General features: G+C 41.6%; 1 protein-coding gene across 2 annotated transcripts in view; it reads right to left on the bottom strand.

The window, feature by feature from the left end:
* Positions 1-11,764, bottom strand: part of LOC129006867 (aldo-keto reductase family 1 member C1) — a 34,237-nt gene extending 22,473 nt beyond the window's left edge. The window contains exon 1 of one of the 2 annotated variants that reach the window (XM_054437088.2): positions 11,565-11,764. In XM_054437088.2, coding sequence (XP_054293063.2) covers positions 11,565-11,649 — 85 coding nt within the window. In that variant the 5' untranslated portion in view covers positions 11,650-11,764. The remainder of the gene's footprint in view (positions 1-11,564) is intronic. The other variant, XM_054437090.2, reaches the window with a different exon arrangement.
* Positions 11,765-15,499: the final 3,735 nt, after the last annotated feature.

The following is a 15,499-nucleotide window of genomic DNA, read 5'->3' as shown; positions in this document are numbered from 1 at the left end:
TGGTAAGCTCTGGGGGTCACCCAGGAGAGTCTGTAACTTCTCTCATCTTTTCCTGACTCTTCTTCCTCTGTGTATTGATGTCATCCTCAGGCTGGGTGGAGGCTGCTGTAGCAATTTTAGAACTCCTAGGGCAACAGGACAAGAGCCACTTGAAGAAGAGGGGTTGCCGCATCTTAAAAGCTTCTTTCTAGATGTGAGAGAAACCTTCTCAGAAGCCTGCAGCACAGTCCCTCTCACGCTGCGTTGGCTAGGGCTGGGTTGCAGCACTCTTCCCACTGTAGCTCATGCCAAGGGCAAGGAAATAAACATGAGTGACCTTAGCAAAGCTTTTCTCATAAAATGCATGTTGGTGATAATACAATCCTAACCCCTAAACCATAATGAAAAGTTGATATTTTCAAAAAGTTAGACATTTGCAACCTTGCTTATACCTCAAAATAGCTTTGCAAGCTTTTAAAACAACTGGAAATAAATCAGTCTTAAATGTAAGACCTGAGACTATCAAGTGCTAGAAGAAAATCTAAGGAAAACTTATTGGGACAAAAAATTCTTAAGTAGGTCCTGGCAAGGAACTCAGACTAAGATTTCAAAAACACAAATGAGAGAATAGCAAGCGATGCATATGACTTAATTAAACCAATAAGCTTCTCTAAAGCAAAAAAAAAAAAAAAAAAAAAAACCAACAGAGAACAGACGACCTATTCAATGGGGGAAAATAATTGCAAATTGTGAATCTACCAGGGGACTGATATCCAAAATTTATAAGGAACTCAACCCAACAACAATAACAACAAGAAAACCCAAATAACCTCTTTAAAATTCATCAAAAGAGCAGAGGTTTCCCAACTCCATGCCTAGGCACACCTATAGGCACTTGATATCTGCCCACTGGATCCTCTGTCTTCCACTGGTGGAGACTTAGAAGGCTGGGAGGCTGGGAAATTGTTGGGTAAATACAATGGACATTATTCAGGTGATAGCTACACTAGAAGCCCAGACCTCACCACTGTGCAATATATCTACGTAGCAAACTGTACTTGTAAACTTTAATTTTATACAAATCAAAAAATAAAATAAATGAAACATAGTGATACCTAAACTTTTCTACAGATCAAACGAATAAGAATCTCTGGTGTAGGATTTTAGCTTTTGGCAAGGTGGTCTACAAAAACACAAGCAGGGCAATTTGATTTGGCTGTACGCACATTGATCCAGTTTGTTTGCTATAAGCACAGATCAATAGGTACAAGGATAAGAGACCCCAACCAGCAGAAAACCTAAAGGAGAAATTTAGAGAGAATGAGTGTAGTCTGAGGATTTCAGTTTACTTTATTATGTAAGCAAATCTGAATATGTAAACTTGTGTGGAGATTGGAAGAATGGAAAGAGGAAAGACGAGAGACCCAATGACTGCAACCCTTAATGAATCAAGAACTTGATGAACTGATGTGTAGTGAAAATCGAAGAGTAAGAGGCTTCATTAGTATGAAGTGTGTTAAAGTTAAAGGTTCATAGAGCAGTTATAAGTACTTCTTTGTCTGTATAAGTTATAGCATGGAAGTAGTCGCCTGAAGTATAATCTAGGTATGAGTAGAAACTTTCAGTTGTTGAGAATGTAAAGAACAGCAGTGCTGGAGTTCTCTGCATGTACAGTGAAAAAAGATATCCACAAATCCTGGGAGAAATTGTAAACTAAGGGAATAAAGGGACTATATCTAGAAGGGGACATATGATAGGGTATAAATGATATCAGAGCTAAGGAACAGGTTTTTATTTCTTTATGTCTGAGATGAAATCTAGATTTTTCAGGACTAGCGGCTGGTGATATAGTACTTTCTATTAGCAAGGCTAGAAAATTAAGACTTACTTGCTTCAAGTTCTCCACAAAGCTAGTACAGTAGGCTCAGCAATGCTCCCTCCCCCTGCCCTGCCAATAACTCATGCCTTTATCTTTGGAACCTGTGACTATGTTACCTTACATGGCAAAACAAACTTTGCAGATGTGATTATGTTAAGGATCATAAGATAGAAGGGTTTTCCTGAATCATCTGGATAGGCAATGTAATCTCAAAATCCTTACAAGTGGCACCCAGGAGGACCACAATCAAAGAAGACATGTAAAGAAAGACGCATAGGACAGAGATCCTAAGATGCCATGCAGTTGGCTTTCAAGATAGGATAAGTGCCATGAGCCTAGGAGCACGTTCTCTGGAACCTGGAAATGGCCAGGAATAGCATTTTCCCCTAGACCCTCAAGAAGAAATGCAACCTTGTGGACACCCTGACTTTAGCCTGTTGAACCGGATTTTGGAATTCTGATCTCCAGAACTGTGAGAAATTTAATTATGGTGCTTCAGGCCACAACATTTGTGATAATTTTTTACTGCAGAAATAGGAAATGAATGCAAACATGATTCAGCAATTCTGATCCTCTCTCTCCTGCATCATCAATTTTTCTCTTTCGATTAGATTCTTCCTAAGAGCATATAGGCATGCTGTTTTTTCTGCCATTTCAAAGAAAATTGTCATTTGACTCCATTATTTTCTCCATGGACTTCTCAATAGTCAGGTGTATTTATAACCCATTCTTTGAATACTTTCTACACTTCTGTATCTAATTCTTCTCTTCCTACACTTTTTTGAATGCACCTCTATTCAGGCTGTTGCCTTTACCAATTTATCAAAATTGGGACAAGGGAGAGGATGTTGAAAAATAACTAATGAGTACTAGGCTTCATACCTGGGTAACAAAATAATCTGTAGAACAAACCCCTATGGCATGAGTTTACGTGTATAAAAAAACCTGCACGTGCACCCCTGAACTTAAAATAAAAGTTAAAAATATTGAAAATAAAAAAGTTTTGGAGACCTAAATTACATTATTTAATTCTAATTCTGAACAATTACCTTATTTAATATTTATGAAACAATTCTGATACTAATTCTGAACAATTACATTATTTAATATTTATGGAAAAGTTAAATTAAAAGAAATACACATAACAGTGTCATGGCTAGCCTTTGACATTCTCTTTAAAAATTAAAGCACAACATACTGAACAATTACATTATTCTAATGTAAGGAAGTGTGTGAAGAGCACAAAGTCAGAGAAGGTCCCAGTGGCCCTAAGGGCTCATCTGGTTGTAGGTGGGCTTATACTTGAGTCCTGGCTTGTCTGAGGATCAGTTCCAGCAGTTAGTGATTGAAACTGGACACCCTGATGGACTTCGTTAAACCTGCATCTCTGCATTTCTCCAGGGTCTAGGAAAGAAGGAAATGGGTATAGATCTTCAATGTATCCTGGCTTTGTCATTTGTCATTAAACCTTTTCTTTAGTGTGGTAAAATATATATAATATACAATTCATCATTTAACCATTTTGAAACATATAGTTTATTGTCATTAAGTCCATCCACCTTATTGAGCAAGCATCACCAGTATACATATACTACAATTTTAATCAGCCCAACCTGAAACTCTACTGATTAAACAACAATTTCCCATTTCCCCCTTATTTCATCCTCTGGCAACCACCATTCTACTTCCTGTCTTTGCATTTAATTATTCTAGGCACCTCACATAGTTGGAGTCATACAGTATTTGTCCTTTTGTGTCTGGCTTATGTAGCTTAGTAAAATGTCCTCAAGGTTCAACCATATTATTGCACATATCTGAATTTCCTTCCTTTTCAAAACTAAATAATGTCCCTTTGTGTGTAGACACTAAACTCTGTTTATCCTTTCATTTGCTGATGCTCACTTGCATTTTCACCTTTTGATTATTGTGAACAGAATTATTATGAATAAGGTTATCATGAATAATAACATTGCTTCAAAAATATGTTTTAGTTTCTGCTTTTAATTTATTTAGGTATTGTGAGCCCCAAATATCTGAGACATGCCCCAGTCAATTTAGAAATTTAGTTTTCCAAAGCAAAACCTCTCTCCTATTATCCAGGGTGTCCTCTGCTATGGTTAGTGGGCTCATTTTCAGCACAAAGGTCTCAATGTTGTGTTATACTATCCAAGTGAGCCTTCAGGCCTTTTCCTTTTATATATTTTTGCAAGAAAGTTAATGAGGTATCTCATCCAAAATGCATGCTATCATGAGTATATTTTGGCATTGGTTGAACAAGGTGTGTTGGCACCCAAACCAGGCCTTCATCATTTATTATTCAACCTTTCTTATCTTGAATACATCCTCTGTCCTTGGTAGTCTTTTTATTCTCAAGAGGATACTGGGATTTGAAAGCTGTCAGATCTATTTGGGGAATTAAATGTGCCTGGACCTCAGCACTGCTGTTGATTGTGTGCCTGGCTGTGCAGTCAGTGAAAGCGTTCCCTCTAGCTAGATTGGAATTCCTGTGCTGATGGCATGGAAAATGCCTAACAGCTATTTCCCTTGGGGTTGTCACCACCTCCAATAGCTCCAATGTGGCTTTGCATATTTAATTTTAGTATTACGCACCTTTAGCAGTTCCCGTTCCTTGCACATAGCTCTGTGTGCATGGACTATCATGAAAGAATATTTGGAATCAGTTTAGATATTGGTTCTCTTCCCTTTGGTCAGTTGCAAGGCTCTCATAAGGGCAATTTACTCAGCCTTTTGCACAGAAGTCCCTGTTGGGAGAGCTCTTGCAGCTATTACCTCTGAGAGAGACACTATAGCCTAGACAGCATTCCTCCTTCTTTTGGTGACTAGGCTGCTTCTGTCCACAAAGAGCATCCAGTCTCCACCCTGGAGGGCTGTGTCCTTCAGATCTGGTCAACTGGAAGACTCTTCATCTACAACTGCTAGGCAGTTGTGTACTAGTTCCTTTGGTTGTCCAGTAGGTGTCAACTAAGTGGCAGAGTTTAAGGCTCCAGTGGCCTGTAGTTTACTTCAGGAACATCAAGGAGGATAGCCTGATACTTGCCTAATCTGCCCACCATTAGCCAGTAGCCATCCTTCTGCTCTAATAACTCCAGGACTTCGTGGGGCACAGAAATCGTGATGGGCTGACCTAAAGTCAGCCTCTTAGCTTCCTTGAGCAACAGGCAGGTGGCAGCTACTGCGCTGAGACAAGGGGGCCAGACCTTTGTCACTGAATCAAGCTGTTTTGAAAAATAAGCCACTGGTTGCAAATTTTTGCATTAGGACCCCAAGTGCTAGACCCAGTCTCTCATGCACATAAAGTTGGAAGGGTTTACGATAATTTGGCAGTCCCAAAGCTGGGGCAGATGTTAACTTATGCTTTAGTTGTTCAAATGCTGTCTGATGTTTTACTTCTCATACAAAGTGGTTGTGGTTGGCCCCTTTTAACAGTTCATATAGTGGCTTTACTGCCAGTGCCTAATTGGGAATCCAAATTCCACAGAACCCTGCCATTCCCACGAAGGCCCTCCGCTACTTTCTGGTTCTGGGCATCGTGGCAGAGGCAATTGCATTTGGCCTCTCCTCTGCCAGGGCTCTGGTTCCTCTCTGTAATAGAAATCTTAAGTATTCTACAGTTTGTTTGCATATCTGTGCCTTTTTGCTCAAGACTTTGTACCCACAGGCTGCCAAATGGTTTAGAGTCTGTACAGTGTTATCTTGACACTCTTGCCTCGAGGGGCTTAAGATTAGCAGATCATCCACATATTGTAGTAGTGTCCCATTTTCCAACTGTAAGTCTCTTATGTCCCGAGCCACTGCCTCCCCAAATACAGTTGGGGAATTTTTAAACCCTTGAGGAAGCACTGTCCAACAGTATTGAAATCGTGCAAGCTGTTTCAGGGTCTGTCCACTCAGAAGTGAACAATAATTGACTTTCTGGGTCCACTGGTATAGAAAAGAAAGTGTCCTGTAAATCTAACACTGGAGACCATTCATGGTCTCTGGGCAAGGAAGTAAACATAGTGTATGGATTGGTCACAGTGGGGTGGATGTCTTCCACAATATCATTGGTCACCCTTAGATCTTTCATAAACCTGTACTTGTGTGAGTGAGGCTTCTTTACTGGCAGGATGGGTGTATTATACAAGGTCTGACAAAGTCTTATTAAGTCATGTCAAAAGAATCGAATGAGTACTGGCTGTATGCCTTCTAGAGCCTCTTTCTTTAGGGGTACTGTTTATTTTAATCAGGGCGGGTACCTTCCTTTAGCCTGACTTTTATGGGATTCACATTAATTGTCCTCCCCAGTTGGTCAGAAGCCCATACTTCCGGCTTTACCTTATTGAGGACTTCCAGTGGAATCATCTCTACTTCAAGCTGTGAAGTTTTTGATTTCATCAGGAGGGCCTGTAGCTGCAATCTTAGTTCTGGGGGTACCTGGAGGCACATTGGATGTTTCTCTGGTTCAAAGACAATTAATGCCTCTAACTTACACAAGAGATCTTTACCAAGCATGGAGGTTGGGCAGTCCCACACATAAAACAATTGATTAGCTATTATCAATACCTCATTGCCCACCTTGCAGGGTAAGGGTCACAACCCCCGCCCCCAGTTTTAGCTCTCCATTCACCCCAACCATATTGACAAAGGTGTCGGAAAGTCCACACTTTAGGATGTCAGTAGCACCTGTATCAATTAAGAAGTCCAATTTTTGTTTCCCTACTGTCAATTTTACCCGAATCTCCTGTGGTGAAATCCTAATGCTGGATAGGGTTGGAGCTTTTGGGAACCTTGGGCACCCTCGGTCCTCCTCGGATTTTTTCCAAACTTAACAGCCATAAGTGACTTGGGCTCCCCCTGACTCAGCTTGGGGCAGTCTTTCTTCCAATGCACTGTCACCCTACAGTAAGCCCATTGATTTTTTCTACTTTCCCTTTCCACCTTGAGGGTTCCTTTCTCTTCAGGTTTCCTCCCATGGCAGCTATGAGTATCTCTGCCTTCAGTAGTGCCTTGGTTTCCTTGGCTTCTCTGCTATTATAAGGCCTTGAACATAATGTCAATTAATTGAGATGTGTTCATTCCAATAGCCCCCCTCCAGCTTTTGTAACTTCTTTGTGATGTCTGGGACATTTTGCTCTATAAAAGTCATGTTTATCATTCTGACATTCTCAGGGTCCTGCAGGTCTAAGTCTGTATGCTTTCTGTATGTTTGACAGATACATCCATGAACTCTGAGGGAATCCTTGTTAGGCTTCTGCTGAAGCTCCTGCACTTTTTTCAGACTTTTAGGTCTCGGCACCCCTGACCTGTCACCCTTTAGAATACTCCAGATGATTTGTCCCAGCTCCACCCTCCTCACTTGGGACCCAGTTTTGGTCAGCATGTAGAATCTCATCAGGCTCTGGGGTATCATCTGGGCTTTTTTCATGAAGACACCATGCTTCCTCCTTTCCTTTGCCTAATGCTTGCTTTCTCTTGTCTGCAGTAAGCATAATATTTAGGAGGGCTTGCAAATTAGCCTAAGTAGGGTGATAGCTGGCAAAAATAGTGGTAAACAATTCAGTTGTCTTCTGAGGATCTTCCCTGTAGAAAGGATTGGAAGTTTTCCAATTCAGTACATCAGATGTAGGAAAAGGCCTGTATGCCCAATAATATCGAGCTGAAGTCCCTTGCTGATTAATTCCCATGGGATATTGTCAGAGGGGAAATTGCCCTGCCCCAGCTTGGTAGATCTCCAGCCAAAATCAGTGCCTTACCTAGTTCAGGAGGGAGAGACTATGTTTGCAGCCTCTTTATACTCCAGGGGTGGTGGTTCCTCCACCTCTTGACTAAGTAATGTGGCACCAGTTTCAAGTGGGTTAAGCACATTTAACAACTGCTGACTCTCTAGCTCCTTTTCTTTCTCTCCCTGGGAGTCAGGACAAACTTTTTCCAAGTGCTGCACCATTAGTTTATTTCCTTGAACCTCTTGGTTATGTATCAACACAGATGTCTGAAAATAGGGTACTTCCTCTCATTTCCCTGAACACTGACAAAAAGGTTCTAACTGAAAGATGGTAAAATAGTTTAAAGATCTGAAAACAGGCCACTATTCTTTGAATCCTCATGTCAGGGCAGGAGCCTAACTTCCATTAGATCTAGTTTGCAAACCCAGAGGGAATAATCACATTGGCCAACCAGCCCCCTTCTGTTTTTTGAAATTTTCCACTTTGCTGATTCCATTCAATCCCTGCTCAGCCTTTCCCTGTCGTCCATTCTCCCTTAAAAGGCTGAGTCACCTTGTATGAATCAAAGTTCAGTTCAGTCCACACTGGACCTCTTCCCTATTACAACACTGGATTACTAATAAAATCAATCCTCAGCATTTTAACCAGTGTTCAACTTTGTTTATCTTTGACTTTAGCAATAGCAGAATTTTTTTCTAGCTTTCATAGTTAGTATCTACAGTCAGGTGAGAATGAAGGCTGACTAATATGACACTTACCTCTGGCTTCTAGTACTGAGCAGCAAGCTAAGTATTAGAGGTTTAAAAATATGATTAATTTCATAGCAAACTCTGGCATAAGTCAAAATAAACAGTTATATTTGATCATTAAAATATCAGGTCAACATCCACTTCATAAAGGAGAGCATGTAACTGCAATTATGTTTCTTAAAGACTTCTGTTTAGAAATCATGTTTGCCTGATGTTCAAGTTTCTAGACTTCTGTAAGGGTCAATTGTTAAAACTGAGTTTTTTCTATTGCCAACAAGGATAGAGACTTTTCTTCTCTGCCCATTTCTTAGATTATTTCCTTGAGAAAAAATTGTATTTGTAAATCCTACCTCAGTCCCTTTGATATTCATGTAAATATTTTTAAAAGCCAACTAAGCCTCTTACCGGAATTGCAACATGTGAGTGTTTTGTTAAGGGTAAGACAGCCAGCTCTTTGGAAATGTAAACATTAAAAAAGGAAAATTCCTATCTCCCTGGGTCCCTTGCTCCAAGCTACAACTGCCTGCTTGTCATGGAGAAATGTCATTTTTCCTAGTGATACAGGTGATTGACTAGCACAGATGGCTAACCCAATTACCAGGTGAATTTGGGATGAAGCTATGAGAGAATGTCATCAAAAAACAGTGTTGTTAGGCCTTCTTATGTGAGGACCAGTTATCATTTATCATGAGAAGATGTGTGTAAAGGCTGTACTCCTTGGCTTTTTAAAGAGGTCAGATTCATTTCTGCCTTTTAATCTCATTAGACATTACCTGTGGTGCACATTGCAGTGTGGTTTAATGCCTTTTGAATAAGAAAATTATTTTCTTTCTTTTCTACATTTTTATAGAGGAGTTTTTGAGATTGGCAGGAGATTTCATTTTTAACATTATTCTCCAGTATAAAGGAAAACATACTTGACAGTTATGTCCCAAATTAGGTAAAAGAAGATTGACATTGGATGTCCCCAGGGGCTCATAATTTCTACCTGTAGTAACATAACTTCCCCCTGTTTTCTGTAGACACAGAACTTCCCTCCCTTACACAGACTCCTCACTGGTACAGCCCAATTACATCCACTGTCCTAAGCATATGGACCCCCTATCTATCTCAATCCCACCCCCAGTGATTCACTGAGGGAGCAGTTCCAGCCTTGGGTCCCCAGATGATGTAAGGCATTGAAAACCCTACCTTCCCATAGAGGGCCAAGAGCAGAGCATGGGCATATTTGATTAGTACCGAGGAAATATGAGAATAGGGAAACTTTGCTGTGACTGTATTCTTGTGCATTAGCCCATTCTCACACTGCTATAAAGAATTACCTGAGACTGGGTAATTTACAAAGAAAAGAGGCTTAATTGACTTACAGTTCCACAGGCTGTACAGAAAGCATAGCTGTGGAGGCCTCAGGAAACTTACAATCATGGAGGAAGGCAAAGGGGAAGCAAGCACATATTCACATTGCTGGCAGGAGAGAGAGAGAGAGGGAGGGAGAGAAATAGAGAAGCGGGAGGTGATACACACTTTCAAACAACTAGATCTCATGAGAACCATATGATGAGAACAGCAAGAGAGAAGTCAGCCTCCATGATTCAGTTACCTCCCACCAGGCCCCTCCTCCAACAGTGGGAACTACAATTTCACATGTAATTTGGGTGGGGACACAGAGCCAAACCATATCACTCCGCCCCAGCACCTTCCAAATCTCACATTCTTCTCACATTTCAAAAGACAATTATGCCTTCCTAACAGTCCCTGAAAGTCTTAACTTACTACAACATTAGCTCAAAAGTCCAATTCTAAAGTCTCATCTGAGACAAGGCAGGTCCCTTCCAACTATAAGCCATAAAATCAAAACTAAGTTAGTTACTTCCTAGATACAATATGGGTATGAGTATTGAGTAAATGCTTCTGTCTTCTGTTCCAAAAGGGAGAAACTGGCCCAAACAAAGGGGCTACAGGCCCCATAGAAGCCCAAAACCCGGAAAGGCAGTCAATAAATTTCAAAGCTCCAAAATAATCTCTTTTGACTCCATGTCTCATATCAAGGCCACACTAATGCAAGAGGTGGGCTCCCAGGGTCTTGGGCAGCTCTACCCCTGTGGCTATACAGGGTAAAGCCCCCATGGCTGCTTTCACTGGCTGGCATTGAGTGTCTGCAGCTTTTCCAGGCACACAGTACAAGCCTTCAGTGGATATACCATTCTGGGGTCTGGAGGATGGTGGCCCTCTTCTCATAGCTGCACTAGGCAGTGCCCCAGTGGGAACTCTGTGTGGGAGCTCAAACCCCACATTTCCCTTCCACATTGCCCTAGCAGAGGTGCTTCATAAGGTTTCCACCTTCACAGTAGACTTCTTCCTGGATATTCATGCATTTTTATACGTTCTTTGAAATCTAGGCAGAGGCTCCCAAGCCTTAACTCTTGGACTCTGAGAACCCGTGGGCTTAACACTACACGGAAGTCACAACACACTGGGGCTAGCATCCTCTAAAACAATAGCTCAAGACGTATCTGAGGCCCTTTTAGCCATGGCTGGAGCTGAAGTGGCTGGTATGCAGGGTGCCATGTCCCAAGGCTTCACAGAGCAGTAGGGCCCTGGGCTTGGCCCATGAAATTATTTTTCTCTCCTATGCCTCCAGGTCTGTGATAGAAGGGGCGACCATGAAGGTCTCTGAAATACCTTGGAGACATTTTCCCCATTGTCTTGGCTATTAACATTTGGCTCTTCTTTATCTTGCAAATTTCTGCAGCTGGCTTGAATTCTTCCTCAGAAAATGAGTTTCTGAGGAAGTTCCAAAGTTCCACAAGATCTCTAGGGTAGTTCAAAGTTCCACAGATCTCTAGGGTAGGGACATGACGATGCCAATCTTTTTGCTAAAGCACAGGAAGAGTGACCTTTACTCCAGTTCCCAATAAGTTTCTCATCTCCATCTGAGAAATCCTCAGCCTGAACTTCATTGTCCATATCACTATCAGCATTTTCTTCAGAAGTATCCAATTCTCTAGGAAGTTTAAAACCTTCTTGCATCTTTCCATCTTCTTCTGAGCCCTCCAAACTCTTCCAGTCTCTGCCTACTACCCAGTTCCAAAGTTGCTTTGACATTTTCAGGTATCTTTATATCAATGCCTCACCACTCAGTACCAATTTTCTGTATTAGTTTATTCTCCCACTGCTATAAAGAACTACCTGAGACTGGGTAATTTACAAAGAAAAGAGGTTTAATTGACTCACAGTTCTGCAGGCTGTACAGGAGGCATGGCAGGGGAGGCCTCAGGAAGCTTACCATCATGGAGGAAGGTGAAGGGGAAGCAAGCATGTCTTCACATGGCTGGCAGGAGAGGCGGAGGTAGAGAGAGAGAGAGGTAGAGAGAGGAAGAGAGAGAGAGAGAAAGAAGGTGGAGGTGCTACACACTTTCAAACAACCAGATCTTATGAGAATTCTATTATGACAACAGTAAGAGGAAAGTCAGCCCCTATGATTCAATCTCCTCCCACTAGGCCCCTCCTCCAACACTGGGAATTACAATTTGACATGATATTTCAATGGGGACACAGATCCAAACCATATCATTTGGTATTCCAGAATTTCTGCCTTGCTGTTGCCACCCTCATCTCTGGGTGCTTTCTCTTAGTAATTTTTCTCCTCTGACCTCACCATGCTCTATGGCTATAAATCCCCTCTTGTCTTAGTTGGAGTCAAAGTTGAGCTTCAAGGGAACCAAAACATTTTGCACTAAAATATATTTCTTTGACACATTTCAAGACAGCTATTCAGAAAAGCAGGAAATATTAGAAGGGACGAAAAGCTGTCTTTAGTGGGAAAGACTTGCATCTGTAGAGAAAATTTGCATTGATACAGCTGGGCTTTCTCTGAGAATCTCCCTTGGATAGAAGAAAGATTAACTGAGAATCTGATACCTTTAAAGGACTAAAGAAAAACATTTCACAGCTGTTCTCTCTGAGGGCTGCTTCCTGGGAGATTTCATCTAAATAACGAGACCTCCTTTGCTATCCAGACTTGCTCTTCTCTCCATCCCATAACCTGTGTTGCCACTGTAAAAAATTTTGCCAAGATTTAAGTGCAATGGTGCGATCACAGTGCCCTGCAGCCTTGACCTCTTGGGTTCAAGCAATCCTCCTACTTCAGCCTCCCAAGTAGCTGAGACTACAGACAGGTGCCACTACACCCAGTTATTTTTTTTAAAAATTTTCCTTTTAGCAGAGACGAGTTCTCAAGGTGTTTTCCAGATTGGTCCAAGCTGAAGAGATCCTCCTGGCTCAGCCTCCCAAAGTGCTGGAATTACTGGTATGAGCCACCACACCTGGCCATCTGGCTATTTTTCCTGCATTCTGCCTGTAATTATTTTTTAGGGTCTTTTTCCACATGTCTCATGTTCAGAGTCCCTAAGGCACATGGTGTAGCTGAGCTGATTCACCCCTGTCCTGTATAGAGCACCATGTGGGGGAAAGTTCCTGGTCTGCTATGCCATCGCCCAGCCAAAGAAGGGCTGCCTTTGCTCTGGTTTCACATTCCTGTTTTAAACAGTCATGCCCAGAATTACTTGGCTACATTGCGACCTTAATACAAAATCTAGTTTGTGAAGTCATAGAGTTTGCTTTTCATAAAACTAAAATCTCTTTGTGTTTGTCTCACATCCCATTAGGGTCCCTCTTTTAGCACCTTGCTAAGATTATTAAGATTAATTAAAATTTTTTGATGAACTAGAATGTTTGCAGAAACCTCTAGCCGTTTGCAGAAACCTCTAGCCATTTTGCTGGTTCAACAGGATAACCTTTTTTCCACTAAGGAACGTTAGTGTTTGTTTAGTCATGAGGTTAATATTCCCCATTTTTCCACCCCCGTCTCCCAACCCAAAATGTACGGGGCTGAGTGTTAAGGAACAAAGACTAATCACTTGGACAAAGGGTTCCTTGTATCCCCACAAGTCCTAGGTATTTTTCTGTCATTGAGAGAAGAGGGTCTGTACTGATGCCTGGACATGGGATTTTATACCTCCTTGGCATCCAAGGTTGAAAAATCAATACACAGAGAAGGTATAGAAAATTCCCTAAAAAATGATGGGTAATGCCAAGACTATGGGTTTTTCTTTCCTGTTGTTACTTGTTACAATGATATTCTAGTGTGAAACTTGAGTTCTGCATTTCTCAATTTTTCTTGACTCTCAAACTAGCTAAATACTTCATTCTTCATTCTTAAGAGATTGGCACCAAATCACTTTGTCCTGTTTGGGAAATGCAGTGTTTCTCCTTTGGGTGCATTTTTGAAGACCAAGGCAAAAAACATTGAAGTTCATTTTTATTGTCTGTGTGGGTAAAACATTTGATTTTACTGAACATGATCCCTAGTTACACGGCAGGATGTTTTGATTGGCAAAAAAACTAACCAAACTTCTAAATGCGAAGTAGGTCACCGGAGGAGTACAGGACTCTTTGTGAGTTGTTTTTCTCTCCAGTCCAGTATTTTCCTCAACATGTTTTCTAAATAACATAGGAATTTCATTTTGGAATAAGCAAGTCATTTAAATTTATTCACAGTTATAGGAGGGGTCCAGAAATGTTAAAAGCACAAGTGGTTTCAACCGTATACCTTTGCTTTATGCGATAGTATAGTAAGTTGAAAATGTTTTCTATTGAAGCAAGTGACTGTTTGCCTCATGATTAAATAACAGCAGCTTCAGACAGCCGGTTTGCAGTGAAGGGTGGAGCAGGCCCATTTGCTTTCATGTGTCGGACATGTCTGCTCTATCCCACCCCTCATTAAGGCACTCACACCTACCAGGCGTGATCCTCTAAAAGAGATTCAATAGTGTTATCTCCAACCTCCTTCTCTGGAAAATATTGCTGACTCACAGTGACTAGGGGACTGCAATGGCATTCTAGACCTGCCAGTCACAAGCCTGTATCATTGTACCTGTTCTGAGTTGCACCGGTCTTTTACTTTAGTGCCAGGTGGTTGGAAAGTGGCCCATGAAATAGAGCTGCTCATTTTTAAATTATCCCTTTTGTTGAAGCTTTTGTTCAGGAGGCAGGAGTGGAGCCACCGGCTGTGGACCTCATGGTACACTCGTTTCTAAGATGTGTTATACAGGGTGAAGGAAAGCAAAATGTGTCACTCAAAATGTACTTTTTTGGCATATTTTTATCTGGCTATTCAGAGGGGTCACAATTCAGAGAGGCTGCTGACACACAAATAGACCTGAAAAGCTTTCTTCTCTCGCAGAGATTTGTAAGTGATGAGGAAATGCACATCAGTGAAGTGAACAGAGGGTAAAAGCCTTTCTCTGAGGACCCCTTTATGTGCCTTATTGGATCAAGGAACGATTAACTTCCAGGAAAAACACACTAAGATCCTGACACTTTAAAGTTCTGACTGAGAAGCTTCTCCACAGGCCGCCACCTACCTTCCTGAGGGCAGCCTGGGGAGCCCCTGAGAGGCTCACATCTATGTAGGGACAGCCTTGGCTCACCATGTGCGCCTCTTCCACTCCCCCATTACCTGAGACTCCGCCTCCCCGAGACCCCAAACCCCTGTTCTCTCCATAGCCTCAGGTTGTGATGAAACCCTCTGTCATCAGGACCACCCTGGAGTCTCTTATTGGCAGGAATCTGAAGTCCATGTACATATATATAAATTTGCATGTCTTTTTATATTAACCTTTCACTTGTCAGTTTGTTTTATACACTCAAATTATCAAAACTTCAGAAGGGAGAGGGAAAAAAATGCCCTTTGTGCCTACGTGGGTATCTGTATTTCCCATGCAAACCAGAAAAGGTGAAGGAAAGTAATAAAACCCAGTCCTAGAAGTAGCAAACATGGCCCTGACAATGGCAATGAAGGAATAGTGCATGGCCTAAGATTGGTCTCCCCATGACTGAGGATCATCAGGGCCAAGTCTCTTGTCTTTCCTTCCTCCCTTCCCTTCACCCCCAACTGCACACAGCCGGACACAGGACACAGTTTGGTAAGAGCATCTGATTAGGGAAGGTAACTGGGAAACTGTACGTGAGAATGTGCATGAGTGAGTGTGAATATGTTAAGAATTGAGGGGAGGAAAACCTATCCTTCTGCAAGTCTATTTACTTATCTACTACGTATTTAAATGTTAAGACTTCTGAGAGCCTGCTGTTGTGTGTGTATTGTGATC

The sequence above is a fragment of the Pongo pygmaeus genome, chromosome 8, assembly GCF_028885625.2.
Source record: "Pongo pygmaeus isolate AG05252 chromosome 8, NHGRI_mPonPyg2-v2.0_pri, whole genome shotgun sequence".
Classification (NCBI taxonomy): Eukaryota; Metazoa; Chordata; class Mammalia; order Primates; family Hominidae; genus Pongo; species Pongo pygmaeus.
This window is presented reverse-complemented; position numbering and strand designations above follow the sequence as displayed.